Source organism: Arctopsyche grandis, chromosome 10 (genome assembly GCF_051622035.1).
Source record: "Arctopsyche grandis isolate Sample6627 chromosome 10, ASM5162203v2, whole genome shotgun sequence".
Classification (NCBI taxonomy): domain Eukaryota; kingdom Metazoa; phylum Arthropoda; class Insecta; order Trichoptera; family Hydropsychidae; genus Arctopsyche; species Arctopsyche grandis.
In genome coordinates, this window is record NC_135364.1 from 29872165 (window position 1) to 29889453 (window position 17289).

Here is a 17289-nt window from a genome sequence, read left to right on the forward strand (position 1 = left end):
AATGTAATGCGGTCATTTTGTATAAAGGCCAACCCTCGTGTAGTTTATTTAGAATGCACATTCAAATTTTCCAAAATCAATGCAAATTTTACCATCAACAATTGTTTTAGTATTATTATAATTTTTGGAGTATAAAGTCAAAGATCCGATCCTGATGTATAATATGAATTCATATGTACATATTTACATTCAAATTTCCATACCTAGTACAATAAAAACGTATTATGTATTTATTTTAATTTAATTTTAAACATATGTACATATATATACCAGGAAAGCCTAACAGGTAAACCCAACGCGCCTTCCTGGCCAGAAACATTGTACAATAGAAAAAAGTATTATTAGTATTATACAAAGTAAACACATATCAATTAACATCCACAGAGACATCTATGGTTAAATATGCAACATTTTACACAATTTAGTGAAATTCGAGATTGCTGGAAACTCGAGATTTGCGATAAAATGGGTAAGATTGCCGATTTGTTGGAACCATTTTAATGCAAATCAGATAATTTGGCAAACTTTGATAGGAAACGATCTACCTGGAGTCACAAATCCAAAATCTGGCCAGCAGAAACTAGTGGAATTTTAACCCGTGACAACTTTGTTAACCACTAATCTATATTGCTGCTGGTATGTACATATCTAGGTTGTAAGGCAGGGAAGTTATGTTGACCGTATTCCGGCCTAACGAAACACATGTTGTGTAGTTTGTAAGAGGATCGTTTATTTTTGTTCAATTGTTACAATGGTTATTGTATGTACGAAGAGGTTGAGCTTCGGAGAAGTGAGCTGGTTGAACTCCAGAGGTTCACTCTGGTGTTGGGAGCTGGTGCGTCGCTTTATATACGTTCTGGCTTGAAGCGTGCCGTGTGCAGATGCTTTGTCTTCGTTTCCAGGACACGTGTTTTGGGGACACGGGTTGACCTGTTTTCGAGGCACGTGTCTTCGGTACACGTGTGGTTTATAGCTATGGCGTCAGCGCCAGGACATCGTTCGTTTGAGAATGGGGTCGTGTGCCACGCGTAAATGACTTTTCATGACATGTGTCGCGGTTGTCTGATGACATCACTGTTGGGTTTCGTTCGTTTTACGATCGAGCGATCAACTCTTTCTTCTGGAACGGTCAAAGGGGACGTTGCCCTTGAGTTATGCATGTTTGTACCGGATCGATGATGAGATCACTGGTTTTGATTCGAAATAGCACAAGTGGTGCTATATTCCTACAAGGTAAACGCATTATTTCCCACATTGTGATCGCGCGCATGACAATCGTTGCTACGAAAATCGCGAATATCGAGTAGTTCGTGTGGTTGGCTCTCGATGGATGGAATTTTCGGGTGCCAGATGTTCCGTGATCATGATTTTAGTGACCTTTGCAAGATCGCTTTTTGCGGAATAATCACCGAACAACATACCTCCATTGTAGCTTGGTAATTAAATTTTGGTTTGTGAGGTAAATATGGCAGCGGATACACGTCAGTGGCGTAGCTACCTAACAGCAGGGTCATGCTAAGCATGAGGGCCCAGCTTGACAAGGGGCCAAATATCTAATCACTCAATATGAAAAAATACTTAGTATCAATCTAAAAATATCGAAAGCTTAAACAGAACATACACAATTTCAATAAATTACGAAATTTATATGAAGAAATAGAATCAAAAGCGAGAGTAATGGCCTGTTATTGGGGCTTAAAAAAACGTTAAAATATCATTATACATACATGGTCATGCTGATGACAAGGTAACCGTTTAACTTAAAGTCACTTTCAAAGAATGCAGTTACCGAAAAACTATTTCAGTTTTCTTGAACCTTGCAGTATTATAAATACATCAGAAGCAAATATTTTGGAAAATTGTTTGAAACTTGGAAAATAATACCTAGAAGTTTTCTCAGAGGAACTTGTCGCCCAGTTCATTCACGTAATTTCACTATTGAAAATAGGCTTGACTGAAAATATGATCATAGGACAATTTTCAAAATTACTCATCACGAAATATGTACAGTTTTTGGAAAGTGAATTTTCAGAAGTTTATGTTATTAACCACATTGGCGAGTGTTAAAAGGTCTTTCAATAAGTTAAAAATGATTTACAAAAAGACTACAAAAGGAATTCTATCGGACAATCAAGACGAAACAATCCCACGTTACTGGCCATTCATTGAACGTAAACAAGTATCATAAATAGAACTTATTTCATTTCATATTAGTTAGGTAACTTTTGCATGAGGGCCCAAAGTTTCTAGCTACGCCACTGATACACGTCATGTTTTCAGAAATTTTACCAGTTTTGAAAATTGGGACCATTTCTTTTTATTTATTAATCTTAACTATTTTAGAAATTTAGTTTATTTTCTACTTTTTATTTTAATCTCCTACTATGAACCGAGGTTACGAAAGGGTATTTTACCTATACGTGTAATAAGATATAATATTTATATACAAATTTTATTTTGACAACACATACCAGGAAGGCATTACAGGCAACCCCAATGCGCCTTCCTGGCCAATTACAAATATTGCAACATTTTTCATTATATATGTAACTAAATTACGAGACACTAAAAAATTCGCAAATCAATGAGACATCTATCAAATCGTACAAAAACTTATTTATTGCACATTAATCAAACACAAATTATTGGTGACATATTATATATATAGGAAGGATTTTTGGCCAATTTTTACCGGGAACCGTTTTAACAATGAAATCAGAGAAAATTGACAAACTCTGATAGGAAACGATCAACCTGGAGTCACAAATCCAGGTCTAACCAGCAGCATACTCTGAAAAATTCATTTTCACTCGAGGCCCAGCCCTGGGATCGAACCCGCACCTCACGACGTTAAGCAGAAGCTTAACAACCGAGCTATGCTGCTGGATTAAATATGTATGTGTGTATAAATATATTATTTTACTAGATGTTGAATTAAATTAAACATCTACTAAAATTAAATTTTAGTTGATGATAATTTTTTTTATAAACAAAATCACTTAAAAGTAAAATGTTATTAAACGCCAATATACAATAGACAATTTGATATAAATTTAAAATTTCTTCTACTTCATATTATATCCCTTTCTCTTCGGAGACTGGCAATCATGATTTAGAAGTTGCCGAGTAGAACAAGAACCTCGAGCTGCAGCCGAATCAGTTGGGTAGTTCTTTAGCCAGAATATATGTACATGTAATTCTTCTTTCCAAACCATGACGTCCTTGAAGTATGAGGCATAAAACTTCATACTTTTCTCATTTTTATTTATTTCTTTTTAGATACTTAATACTTTCCGTATTAATATCTGGATAAATTGTAGTAATAGTAGAGTTATAATTATTACATATGTATATTATGCAAACGAAAATTAGCATACAAAATGATTATTTGACCTAAATGATTATTGTTTGTCACTTCCCATATCAAAACTGTATTTTAAAGCTGGATATCATGTCATTGTTAAATGTTAGTATGCACAAGGTCGCGGTTAGAGTGTGGGCAATGAGTGCCTCGCTATAGTTATTCTATGTTAGGGTTGTCAGATTTCATACAAGTCAAATCGGGACACCCCCACCCCAAAAATAAAAATCAGATATTTAACTTTTCTATAGACATATTTTCAATCGAAGTGATAATGTTTAGAATATCTATAATTGATTTTTTTCCCTTCTATTTTTAATATATGTAAATTAAAAGTGCTACAATTACAATGAAGAAACCAAAGATAGACTTAACTGAGATAATTAGTGAAAAAATCTAATAAGGTTTTTGGTGCTTTTCCTTCAGCTAAAAAAAATCTTTTAAAGCTTCAAATAGCTTTAGAGTGCGTTATGTTGCAGGTAATAGTGATAGCCTAGTTTTTGAATGTGAGAGTAGATTTTTATATTCAATATTAGCAAAATCACAGAAATCTTTTAGCCTTTCTGTTCTGACGGTGTCTATTCCGCGTCTGCGTGTGATGAATCATTTAGTCTGAGTGTGAGAAAATTATCGATTCAAGAAAAATTGACTGATGCCTGATTCACATTTTTTGTTTCCCTTCTACACATAGCTCTCCAGGAAGTATAAGACAGAGACAAATAGTTCATTGTTGAATATTGTTGCTGTGTTTACCAAACTGTCTGGTGCAGACATCGACCTTTTGTTTATAGTTTATGTTAATTCTGAGTTAAAAACTTCTGTAGGAATTTAAACATTAGTAAACTGGGACATTTGGGCGTCACGAGAGGTTTGTTCGGGACACCGGGACACGAGACTTGAAACTGGTGACAATCCCGATTAATCGGGTCGGCTGACAACCCTATTCTATGTATGTATGTACATACTTATATCCAGAACTTCGAACCATTATTTGAATGCATTTATTTTCAGTTTTTAAATCAAAAATGCCACATTGCCTGCAGAAAAAAATTGCCTGAAAAAAAAAGAAACATTTATTATAAAATATAAGAAATTCAAGCAAATATATTTATTACACATAATTGAAATTAAACTGACATTAATTTTGATATTTTTCAAAAGAATGAACTCTTCTTAATAACTCGAGTTTGTCTTTTAAGAATTCATATAATTGTATACAGCTAATTTCAAAATTGCATTTGGTATAAATATATATTTCTAATTGTTCGGTGATTATTCTGCAAAAATCGATCCTGCGCACGTCACTAAAATTTCGATCACAGAACATCTAGTACCCAAAAACTCCATCAATCGAATCAATCGCCAAATATTGTACTAACGAAAACTCGAGTGCCAGATATTCCGTATTCGCGATTTTTGTAGCAACGATTGTCGTGTGCGCGATCGCAATTTGTGCAATAATCCGTTTACCATATCTAATGTGTCTATTTTAAATTGGTTTTTTCACTGATCCAAATATAATTTGTAAAATACTCGTTCAATGGAGGCATTAGATTCAGTGAGACATTGGGAAAGTTCAACAATTTTTAAAATGTTTTTGAGGGGAGCGTGTCAATCTATCAAATATTTTAACTCATCTACATACATACATATGTTGACTCAACTATTATGGATCATTTAATATGATAAATAGCTTTTAATACACGAAACTTCATCGAATAATTCTCCAAAAAAAGGAAAAAAGGACAGAGCGGTGACATACAGGATTATCCTCTTAAATAAAAGACGTATAGTCACTGTAACTATATTTACTATGATTAAGTTAATTTCACAACTGCTTGCAGTAGGAAGAAAAATCAACTATTATTATACCTAAGATATTTTGACTTATAGATATAGCGTATTTTGAATGAAGTTTGCGTCAGGGTCGGTCGCCTGGAGCGCTAACTTTGGGAGGGGTGCCAAAAACCAAAATTTGTCGAATGATGATAAAGTATTCGGTAATAGGATTATTACGCACATTGCAATCGCCCAAAATAAAATTTTTGCCATGAAAACGGTATTGTGGTAGCTAACTCCGAACACAATCGAGTTGGTCCCCACTCGCAGGAAGGTGACCAAACTCGACCATGTCGTATAGCGAGCCGCCACAATATGATTTTAATACCCCCTTATAAAGAGACAGGTCACTCAGGGCATCTTCGACGTCCGGTTACCGGATATGTATTCCCACAACAATCAATCCCACGCTATCGGTCACTTCTGAGAAAGGACTGGGTGCCGCTTACTACGCCAATTCGGTGGTCATTGTTTAGCCTACTTGCACTTAGTCTGGAGATAATCCTTGAAACCAATTATAACGGTCGCACAGTCTCTGGGATTCTACTCGGCCTAATCCGATTGCTCTTACTCGGCGGAGTACGTAACAATACTAAAAAGGGATTGCGCTGAAATTTATTGATCTGTAAGGCAGGGAAGGTATGTTGACCGTATCCCGGCCTAACGAAACACATGTTGTGTAGTTTGTAAGAGGATCGTTTATTTTTGTTCAATTGTTACAATGGTTATTGTATGTACGAAGAGGTTGAGCTTCGGAGAAGTGATCTGGTTGAACTCCAGAGGTTCTCTCTGGTGTTGGGAGCTGGTGCGTCGCTTTATATACGTTCTGGCTTGAAGCGAGCCGTGTGCAGATGCTTTGTCTTCGTTTCCAGGACACGTCTTGACCTGTTTTCAAGGCACGTGTCTTCGGTACACGTGTGGTTTATAGCTATGGGGTCCGCGCCAGGACGTCGTTCGTTTGAGAATGGGGTCATGTGCCACGCGTAAACGACTTATCAGGACATGTGTTGCGGTTGTCTGATAACATCACTGTTGTGTTTCGTTCGTTTTACGATCAAGCGATGAACTCTTGCTTCTGGAATGGTTGAAGAGGACGTTGCTCTTGAGTTATGCATGTTTGTACCGGATTGATGATGAGATCATTGGTTTTAATGTAATAGCACAAGTCGTTCTATATTCCTATGTAGGTATACGTATATATACGTTTTTGCCTGGAGCACTAAATAACCTAGGATTGGCCTTGGTTATTTAGCGCTGAATCACTGAACCATTCTTATTATGAAAGCTTCTAAAATACTCGAAATTTTTTTTATCAAGTATGCCATCTATCTTACGGCCAAATACGATCAGCTGTTGAGTTTGACAACTCTCGAAATGGGCCACCGTGTTTGACATTTGTGACATTCATCGCACAAATCAACCTTAAAATGTTGAATTGTCGCCACGCGATCTCAACAATCGGAAAGCCTTTAAATATTATAGCACCATGCAACCGGCTAGTCAACAGGCTGTCCACAGACACCGAAAATCATCCACCATTCCGCACCGTTGACCTTGCGTATGTATCTTACGAAACAGCCATGGACGGCGACGGACATCTACCACCGCTGGTCATATTCCACGGCTTACTAGGATCGAAGAGCAATTGGACCAGCCTCAGCAAAGTCATACACAAAAGAACTGGTAGAAAAATCATCGCCGTCGACGCTAGAAATCACGGCGACAGCCCGCACTGTCCCGAGCACACGTATAGACACATGGTAGAAGACATCGTAGCCTTGATGAACAAATTAAGCATACCGAAGATCTCTGTACTCGGACATAGTATGGGAGGACGAACGGCTATGCTTTTATCTTTATTGCAGGTGTTTTAATTTTTGTTTTCTATAAGAATATATAATTTTTTAATATTGATCTATTATTTTATTGCTTTTTCAGTCTGATTTGGTGTCTAGTTTAATAGTTGCCGATATATCACCGTTTAGAACGAGTCCGAATATATACTTCATGTCGGAACTCTTCGATGCTATGAATGCCGTGTCGATTCCAAAAGAATTGCCAATGTCTAAAGGTAGAAAACTAGCAGATGCACAATTGTCGTCTGTGGTTAAAGATGTTAACATTAGAAATTTTATAATTACTAATCTCATCGTCTCCGACAAGAACGAATATCAATGGAGGATTAATGTAAACGCTCTAAAAGAAAATTTCAATAGCAACATAGCACTCTTCACCGATAAGCTAGACGGGCTTAAATATGACGGACATGCTTTATTTATAGCCGGTGGAAACTCAGACTATGTCGGGTAAATATTAAACTATTTGCATATTATGTATTTGATCATATATGAGTTTGCTGATGTGTGTTTTTGCGTTTCAGCCGAGATGAGCTCGTTCAATTGAGGACTCTGTTTCCGTTGGCCGATCTCACTTTCATCGAGGGTGCCGGTCATTGGGTTCACAGCGAAAAGCCTGAACCATTTTCGAAATTAGTGTGTGATTTTTTATGTAACTATTAATAAACACTGCAAGAGCATTGTGTTGTATTTCTCTGCAACGATTATGAACTAGAGAAAATAATAATGGCGGTGAATTCGCTTATGAGGAACTTATATAGTTAAATTTACTCAATTTCTTCCAATTCCGTATTGGAAATGGTGTACCTACATTTTTTGTAAAATAATTACCTACTAGAGATTAGATGATATTATACGTAATTTATTTAATTTTCCTGATTCTTTATATGTGTGATTATGCTTTACACATAATGATGTATACAAATTGAATTTCGATTTTATAAATTGGTACTTCTGAAGGTATATTTATGATCTTTTTTAAAATAATACTTTTCTTTATTGTTGATTTATTATAATATGATAAAAATGTGTTCATTATTGATAAATGAAAAAAATAGACGCTCTAAAGCGTGCGTTTTGAAATTAAAATAATAAAAAAATCAGGAATAAGTTATCGCATATAATATTATAAAATAAATTGAGACCATTTGATGATATCATTCCAAATGTATTATGAATACATTTCCGATGACCTAAAAATATTTATTCAATTACAAAAATAATATTACTTATAAGTAGTTCAATTTTATTTATTTAATAGTCGTTGATTTACCCCAAATAGTGATATTATTGATATGTACCATACCAAATGGAATAAATAAATGATACCGTAAAAATAAAACGCTTTTTATATGAATCGTGTTTGCAACTGAAAATAAAAAAAAGAACCACTCCATTTGATTTATTCTCTATTCATTATAATAAAAACATAACATTCCATCTTCAAAATATGTGTGTAGTTTTTTCTTAGTATCTTATTCCTTTGATTTTTTTCTATTTTCCAGATACAAAGTACAGTGAAATTCTTCAAAACCACTACTCGGATAAGTTTATATGATTTTTAAGGATCATGAAATGTTTTTATTTTGAAGATCATCACTGTAACGCATATTAGACTGATAATGAATCAATATGAGTTATTCGTTATTATTATAATTGTACCATGCCCAAATTTGTTGTAAATTCTTATCTATATGAAGCAAATTTTCACGAACACAATCTACCGAAATTAAACTTATCAATCTTTTTTGTATTACATATATACAAATATTTTGTTGTGTGGTATGAAGATTAAAACATATGTTATTTGTGGTTTTAACCACAAAATTTCCATATTGTTTTCTATCTTATTTTTCGTTTGGTATTTTATCGGAGGTTTTTGCACCCAGCCGATACTTCTTTATAAAACAAACAACACAACATTGTATATCTTTTCCTTTATAAAGCTGAATTATTAGGCAAAGAAAAATATTCAGGTTTCAAGAATTACTGGTGCAACACTGATATTTCACTCATTCAAAAGTGCTCCTCATTACCGTGCAAAACATACTAACTAAACATTTTGTATAATTATAGGTGACGCATTAATCCTATCAAGATGGCAAACGTTAAGAATAGCTTAAAACTGCTTTTCGATAGGCCGAAAGAACCTCTGTTCATGCCTAAAGGTCCTAACAACGCAGTGTTTCAACCACCAGCTAACTTTTTGGCAAGTATTACTTATACATATATCACATTATGATTTTTCTTATTTTCACTAATAATTCTACTCCACTTTTCAGGCACCTGAATATCAAAAGAGAGCCACCGAGTTGGGAAATCGTCACAACACTGACGGCAATGAAACCATCCCGCTTAAGTCGGTCCGAGCTCCGAATCTCACCGAAGCCTTGAAACTACCTCGTCAAGCTGAATTTTCACTTTTCATTCCCAACCATCGTAAAATGGCTTCATCATTGATTGACATTTTCATGAGTAATTATCGCATGATTGTTTTATATAATTGTTATAACACACAAAACACTGATTGAAATATTTTTTCAGAGGTTCCACAAAATCAACTGCAAGATTTGTTATCAACGTGTGCCTTCTGTAGAGATAAAGTCAACCCTCAACTCTTCAACTACGCCCTTTCTGTATCTTTGATGCACAGGTAAAATCATCCACGCATTGATTTTAATTAATCAATTATACATTTGTAATATTGCGATCTTTTCCAGACAAGACACACGCGATGTTGATATTCCAAACGTGATGGAAACGTTCCCTTCCAAGTTCTCCGACTCCCAAGTGTTCCAAGATGCTAGGGAAGTCAGCAGCGTCATTCCATCCACAATTCAGGTATGGATCGAGTATTATAATATAAAATCACCCGCGATAGTAATTTTTCAAATAATAACTAATGTTTTTGTTAAAGCGTCCTCCGATAGTGATCCCGAAAGACTTTTCCGCATCAGACATGGAATTGGAACATCGCGTAGCTTACTTCCGTGAGGACATCGGTATCAATCTCCATCACTGGCATTGGCATCTCGTCTATCCGTTCACTTCAGCCACCCGTGCAATCGTCGACAAAAACAGACGCGGAGAACTGTTCTACTACATGCACCAACAGATTGTCGCTAGGTATACATACATATTTCAATATTCCAAATACATGGAACGCTGAAGTTATGAATCATTAATATAATACTAATGACATTGAATTTTTTAGATTCAACTGTGAACGTCTGTCAAACATGCTGCCGAGAGTTAGACGTTTCAACAACTTCACCGAACCTGTTGCCGAGGGCTATTTCCCAAAGCTTGACAGTCTGACTGCCGGGCGTGCTTGGGGCGCGAGACAAGCTGGTATGTTCTGGCAAGATCTGAACAGAAGTATCGATGGCATCAGAATAACTATTGACGATGTAAATCAGTGGCGTAGTAGAATTGAAGAAGCTATCAACTTGGGCACCTATGTGGCCGTAAGTATCATCCCGAAGACCTCAACCCGCATACAGTCTTCTCTTTTCTGATCTGTTGCACTAATGCTTCCTTCTTACCTTTTCCATTATATTACAATTCCATTTGAATATCTCTCTTGTCCTTCTTTCATCCAATTTTCTAACCTCGTGTGTTTCTCTTTCCGTCTCTCCTAGTATTCCAACATTTTGCTTAATAGACCTGAACCCGCATATAGTCTTCTCTTTTCTGATCTGTTGCACTAATGCCTTCCTTTTTACCTTTTCCATTACATTACAGTTCCATTTGAATATCTCTCTTGTCCTTCTTTCATCCAATTTTCTAACCTCGTGTGTTTCTCTTTCCGTCTCTCCTAGTATTCCAACATTTTGCTTAATAGACCTCAACCCGCATATAGTCTTCTCTTTTCTGATCTATTGCACTAATGCCTTCCTTCTAACTTTATCCATTACCATACAGTTCCATTTGAATATCTCTCTTGTCCTTCTTTCATCCAATTTTCCAACCTCGTGTGTTTCTCTTTCCGTCTCTCCTAGTATTCCAACATTTTGCTTAATAGACCTCAAACCGCATATATTCTTCTCTTTTCTGATCTATTGCACTAATGCCTTCCTTCTTACCGTTTCCATTACATTACAGTTCCATTTGAATATCTCTCTTGTCCTTCTTTCATCCAATTTTCTAACCTCTTGTGTTTCTCTTTCCGTCTCTCCTAGTATTCCAACATTTTGCTTAATAGACCTCAACCCGCATATAGTCTTCTCTTTTCTGATCTATTGCACTAATGCCTTCCTTCTTACCTTTTCCATTACATTACAATTCCATTTAAATATCTCTCTTGTGCTTCTTTCATCCAATTTTGTAACCTCGTGTGTTTATCTTTCCGTCTCTCCTAGCATTCCAACATTTTGCTTAATATAATTCAACATTAATCATATGTATAATTCTCTACAGGCAAATGGACAAAGGCTACCGTTGACAATCGATATTTTAGGAAATATAATGGAAGCCAGTGATCTGACTCCAAACAGAACTTACTACGGTGATTTCCATAACGCCGGTCATCTTTTCACCGCTTACATGCACGATCCCGATCACAAATACTTGGTATATTAAAGTTAATACATATATTGTTATTATAATAATATCACCAATACAATAACATTAATGTAAATCATTTCAGGAAATGTTCGGAGTGATGGGAGATTCCGGCACTGCAATGAGAGATCCTTTCTTCTACCGTTGGCATGCCCTCATCGATTATATCTTCCAAAAGTTCAAGTCTTCGGCCGCATCTCCACCATATAACAGACCTCAAGTATGTATTTTTAATAAATTCAATGCAATGATACGCATACATATGTAATGTTATATATATTTTTAATTTAACAGTTGACAAATCCAAATATAACTGTGGCTTCCGTCCGAGTAAACAGCACCGGTATCAGAGCACCGAACGAACTGCAAACTTTCTGGATGCAAAGCGACGTCGACTTCTCCAGAGGATTAGATTTTTCAGAGCGCGGAACCGTTCTAGTCCGTTTCACACATCTCAACCATTTGCCGTTCACTTACACGTGAGTAGCCCACATGAAACAATGGCTGTTTCAATACATCGAATGGAAAATAATCAACGCTTTCGTTTTTCAGCATCGTTGTGAACAATAGTGGAGCAGCCAAGAGGGGCACCGTTCGAATCTTCATGGCGCCGAAAAACGACGAGCGTGGTCTACCGTGGCAGCTCGGCGACCACCGACTCATGTTCATCGAAATGGATAGATTCGTCACGCCATGTAAAATTGAATGTTTTAAACCACAATATAAACAATCTATATTAATTTGATTTATATTAATCTGATCATTATTTCAGTGCGAAGTGGTGCAAACACAATCACCCGAAGCTCGACGGATTCATCCGTGACGATTCCGTTTGAAAGGTCGTTCCGTGACCTTTCGGTGAGACCTCAGGACCAAAACAATGATGCAGCCGCCACTTTCAACTTCTGTGGGTGCGGTTGGCCCCAGCATATGCTCGTGCCGAAGGGTACGCCTCAAGGTGCTGCGTATCAAGTATTCGCGATGGTCTCCAACATCGACCTGGATACCGTACGTACTAATCCTTTGAAGATTTTCTTTGCTGGAAACGTATGCTTATTGTGAATTGTCGATTTCAGATTCAGCAGACTGGTTCTGCAGGGCAGTGCAACGACGCTTCGAGCTTCTGCGGTCTCAAGGATCAGCTGTATCCCGATCGTCGCGATATGGGTTATCCTTTCGACAGGCCTCCGAATGCGCAGTTCAACGCCATCGAAGATTTCCTCCAACCGAATATGGCCTTGCAAGATATTACTATTCGCTTCACAGATAGGACTGTTCAAAACCCGAAAAATCCACGGCCCTGAAGCGATTTGTTAGGAATATAACTTGAACCCAATGAAATCATGATTCTTTTTATAATACATACATAGGTTAAATTAAATTGATATTTGTTAAATGTGTCAACTGGTATTTTATATTATTAGTGTATTGAGTATAAGTTTTTAATGTATATAGTTGTAAATATATATTATAAGTCTGAGAATTATTTTTAATTTATTTAATTAATAAAAATTATTGAAAAAAGCCGTTTGTTTGTATTTTCTATTCATATTTTGTATATGTACAATATGTTTGCATAATCGTAATTTAATTAAAAAGTTACTTTACACGAAACACACATTTCATAATTGAAATGCTTTGTTAGAATTATCACAAATCACACCTTGTATTTCTTATTTTTATAAGGATAAAGAAAACATCAAATTATTTATCAAATATAATACATCTTTGATTTTGATTTTTAAATGCTTTTTATTGTTACTAAATTATGTTCACAATACATCTTATATCTATTTTATACTACTGATCTACTGATCATTTTCTATTTTACAATTTTAAATTAAATTGGTTAGTAATCATAGTATTATATTATTATAATGTTAATTAATATGCACATCGTAATAGGAAATAATACATCTTTATTTTATTGACTCTGCAAAATGCGTTTACCATGCATATTATGTAATTATATACTATGGAGTAATTGCAATTGTATGTAAATATAATATGTATGTAGGTATGTAGTTTAATTTATTTGAAATGTTTTTCTTATCTATTTATTTTACATACTTGGGATAGGTGGCGAAGCCGATAGACCCAAGGGGTTTGACTCATACATTTATATAAATTAAATGAGAAAAATAAGAATAATAAAATAAAAATAAGAGAGGAAAAAATAAATAAGAAAAAGAAATAACGAAATAAAATAAAATACAAAGATAAAAAAATAGAACAGTAAAATGATAACTAAAAGAAAACGAAAATATGGGAAAAGAAGAATTATAAAAACACTTTAAGTCTAAAAAAGACATCTGGCTTATTTTTAAAAATATGAAGGTTTTCAGAAATAACTACATTGCTGGGAAGACTATTCCAAACTTTAACCACCCTGTTTGAAAAGAAGGAATCTCTAATCAATTTGTTCGATTTTTCGTCGGAGAGAGAGTGACTTCTAAGATGAGTGTTGTCATTGAAAATAAAGAGGTTGGACATAAGATAATTGTAATGATTATTTCATTAATAAACTTCGATTAAGTCGCCTCTTATTTTTTTCGTCTCCAGTGTGGTGAGATTTATTCTATTTATTCAAAAATAGAATATTTAGATGTAAGATCTTTAACTATGAATATTATACATTATTTGTTACTCAAAATTGAATTCAAACCAATTTCAGTTGGACTGTGCAGTTATTATTTGAACACTTTTTTTAAGCTAAGCTCGAATCTGCAAATCTCTTCAAAGTGCTGCACTTCTTTCAAAATTAGTGTCTAAAGACACGAAAAAGCTGTGCTTGTAAATATTTATGTACTTATACAAAGTTTTCAGATTCAGTACAGTTTCAAAATTTGTTTTGAAATGGTTGTATATATTCGTGTACGTGAATTGAAAAAAAGATTAAAATAAATCAATGAAAAAAATATGATAGGCATAAAAATATTGAAGTATCATACATATATTCTAGTAACCCACATAGTACATACATTTCATAAAAATAATACCATTTTCAAGATTTGATTAATCTTGAAAATTGACAAGAAAATTCGTTGAATTGATAGAATCCATATCATATCATATCCATTTGATTTTAAACCTTAAAAAATCGATAATTCATTTATCAATACCCTCATATCCTGAGAAAGAAATATTCTTATATCTATTAATATATCGATGCTTACACTTCAGATCATCTTACTGATCAAAAATTGTAAATGTATTTTAAACAATAAATTTTAGATAATGTTAGTTTTTTGATTTTAAAATGCTTTTTATTATTAAGAAATTATGTTCACAATACATCTTATATATATTTGAATAGCTACTGATCTACTGATCATTTTGTATTTTACAATTTTAATTTAATTTTGTTAGTAATCATAGTATTATATTATTCGAATGTTAATGTACAGCATAATAGGAAAAAGAGCTCAAAAACCTATCGTACCACGATAATGAGAGTGTAAATCAATATACATATGTATTTGATACGGCTAATTTCTTTATATGTACTTTATATGTATTTCTTTATTTACATACATACATATCACATATGGGAAATAGATTTAAGCGATAGTTATTCAGCTTTTATCGTATATCCATTAGAATTTCGAGCAGATATTATAGTTAAAATAATGATATCATTTCGTTTGTTTTTATGATGAAACGCAATTTTTGTAGATAGGTAGAATATTTCAGTGGTAAGTTCATTAGATAGTGGTTACGTTTTAATTAAAATCAACAGTCAGACAACTATATCTACTCGAATAAAAATTTTACAAAAACCACAAAAAGCCGTGTGAATTTAATCTATAGAATGCAACATCCCAAAACTTTGAATTTGTTGAGGTTAAAAACATGATAAAAAAATATGTGTAGTAGCTCCCATCGAGAACTTAAAGTGTAAATTCATAAAAATATGTTTAAATTAACCCATTTGAACCCACGCGGTCAGTTATGAACTTACACGATGTATGCCAGCGCGGTCATTCACGGCATTTTACAATTTTGCGTCGTAAAATAAAGGGATCACTCAGGCCGGCCGTAAAACCTTTGGTTACGCTTGGTTAGATGTTGGTGATGAATTTTAAGAAAGTCACACGAAATTAAATCAGTTCCTTTTGGAGTTTTGAGGGAATAACATCGAGCGCTTTTCGACTTGCAGATATGTCGAAGAGAAAACATACGTAAGTTTTTTATTTTTACATATTTTTTATTTATCTTTATGTTTCTAATACAGTAGGACTTATTGTATAATATGCATAAGAGAAATTGCGTTTATATATCTCATATTCCTGAAAAAAAAAAATCAAAAGTCGACGGAGTCGTATATGACTCCTTGGGATAATGACACATATTTTTTTTCCAGAGAATGCAATTTTACTACTGCAGAGATACGGGAAGAAATTGATAATTGGGACGAGTCTCAACTTCCGGATTCCACATACATACATATTACCACCCCTGGAAACTGATATTCGGTTAAAGAAAAAAGTAGGGTGGAAATCAATCAACCATTTAGTATAAATATGTATAATAAATATATGGGTGGGGTTGATCAAATGGATAACCATATTTCTAACTATAACATAAGTATTAGAGGGAAAAAATGGTACATGCCTATTCTGTTTTGGAACATCGATGTAGCTGTGAATAACGCTTGGATTCTAAGCAAAAGTTTTGGTTGTAAATTTGATAAATTAGGATTTATCAGACAGGTAACAGAGACGTTGTGCAAGTGTTATGGTCAAAAACGAAAACAATTGGTCCCATTCAGACCCGGCAAAGTTAATCAAAATCAAAAGGAAGTTGGAAGACATTTGATATTAGTCAAACAGAAAAGGAGAAATTGTGGACACTGTAAAAATAAAACGTTTTCCGCTTGTGATAACTGTGAAATTCCATTGCATGACAAATGTTTTGTACCGTATCATAATAATTAATTATTTTGTCTTCATGTATTTTGTTTTCACGACTTTTGAACCCAAAATCTCGTTTATGACATTTCTTCTTTTAAAAGGGTGCACCCTTTTTTTTGTTGACGATGTGTGTATGTCACAATATATTTACCTACGTGTGTTATGTTATGCGATTTGAAAATATCATTTTATCAAAGAGATGCATGTTTGTTATTTTTAAAATTAATTTTATAAATTTCTTAACAATAAAATTACAAATAACCAGTGAGAAAGTATTATAACTGATTATGTGACTCCATTGTGATTTTTGTTTTATTTTAAAAAACATGTTTCATTAGCCCCAAAGGTCGTTCACGTTAAAAATGTTGAAAAATCAATTAATTATCCATCCCTATCCTATAAAAAATATTTCCCATGAAATAACTCAAAGATTTTGGAAAATAAACGAAAAAATAGTCCTGGGCACATGGGACATGTGTTTTCACGCGAGCTCTGGGTTCAAATGGGTTAAAAGAAAAATTATATTTATAATACATATATGAATGTATATTATAATACATTTTTTTATAATAAATATTCTATGGAACATTGGGTAAATTGCGAGAACTATTTTCCAAAACCATAGAATACCATTTGAAATTATAATTTTAGGATAATTTATAATATTAATAAACATCTAGGACAGTGGTCGGCAACCTTTTTGGAGCCTGGGTAAACTATTTCAATTTGAGCATTTTATGTGGATAGTAGATAAAAG

At 34.1% G+C, this 17289-nt stretch overlaps 2 protein-coding genes across 2 annotated transcripts; both read left to right on the top strand.

Moving 5' to 3' along the window:
• Positions 1-6544: 6544 nt before the first annotated feature.
• LOC143917634 (sn-1-specific diacylglycerol lipase ABHD11-like) lies at positions 6545-8501 on the top strand. The gene is made up of 3 exons (XM_077439213.1): positions 6545-7065; positions 7139-7506; positions 7581-8501. The coding sequence occupies exons 1-3, from the start codon at positions 6628-6630 to the stop codon at positions 7717-7719; spliced, it is 945 nt and encodes a 314-aa protein (XP_077295339.1). The 5' UTR covers positions 6545-6627; the 3' UTR covers positions 7720-8501.
• A 525-nt stretch (positions 8502-9026) lies between these two features.
• Positions 9027-13120, top strand: LOC143917594 (phenoloxidase 1-like). The gene is made up of 13 exons (XM_077439152.1): positions 9027-9048; positions 9133-9265; positions 9339-9531; positions 9601-9709; positions 9777-9897; positions 9974-10182; positions 10271-10523; positions 11476-11628; positions 11705-11839; positions 11914-12098; positions 12172-12314; positions 12392-12627; positions 12696-13120. The coding sequence occupies exons 2-13, from the start codon at positions 9155-9157 to the stop codon at positions 12921-12923; spliced, it is 2076 nt and encodes a 691-aa protein (XP_077295278.1). The 5' UTR covers positions 9027-9048; positions 9133-9154; the 3' UTR covers positions 12924-13120.
• Positions 13121-17289: the final 4169 nt, after the last annotated feature.

Coding starts and splice junctions, on each gene's coding strand:
- LOC143917634 (XM_077439213.1), top strand. CDS start 6,628: ATGTTGAATTGTCGCCACGCGATCTCAACAATCGGAAAGCCTTTAAAT. Junction 7,066..7,138: donor TGCTTTTATCTTTATTGCAG/GTGTTTTAATTT, acceptor TTGCTTTTTCAG/TCTGATTTGGTGTCTAGTTT. Junction 7,507..7,580: donor GGAAACTCAGACTATGTCGG/GTAAATATTAAA, acceptor TTTGCGTTTCAG/CCGAGATGAGCTCGTTCAAT.
- LOC143917594 (XM_077439152.1), top strand. CDS start 9,155: ATGGCAAACGTTAAGAATAGCTTAAAACTGCTTTTCGATAGGCCGAAA. Junction 9,710..9,776: donor TCTGTATCTTTGATGCACAG/GTAAAATCATCC, acceptor GATCTTTTCCAG/ACAAGACACACGCGATGTTG. Junction 11,840..11,913: donor CACCATATAACAGACCTCAA/GTATGTATTTTT, acceptor TTAATTTAACAG/TTGACAAATCCAAATATAAC.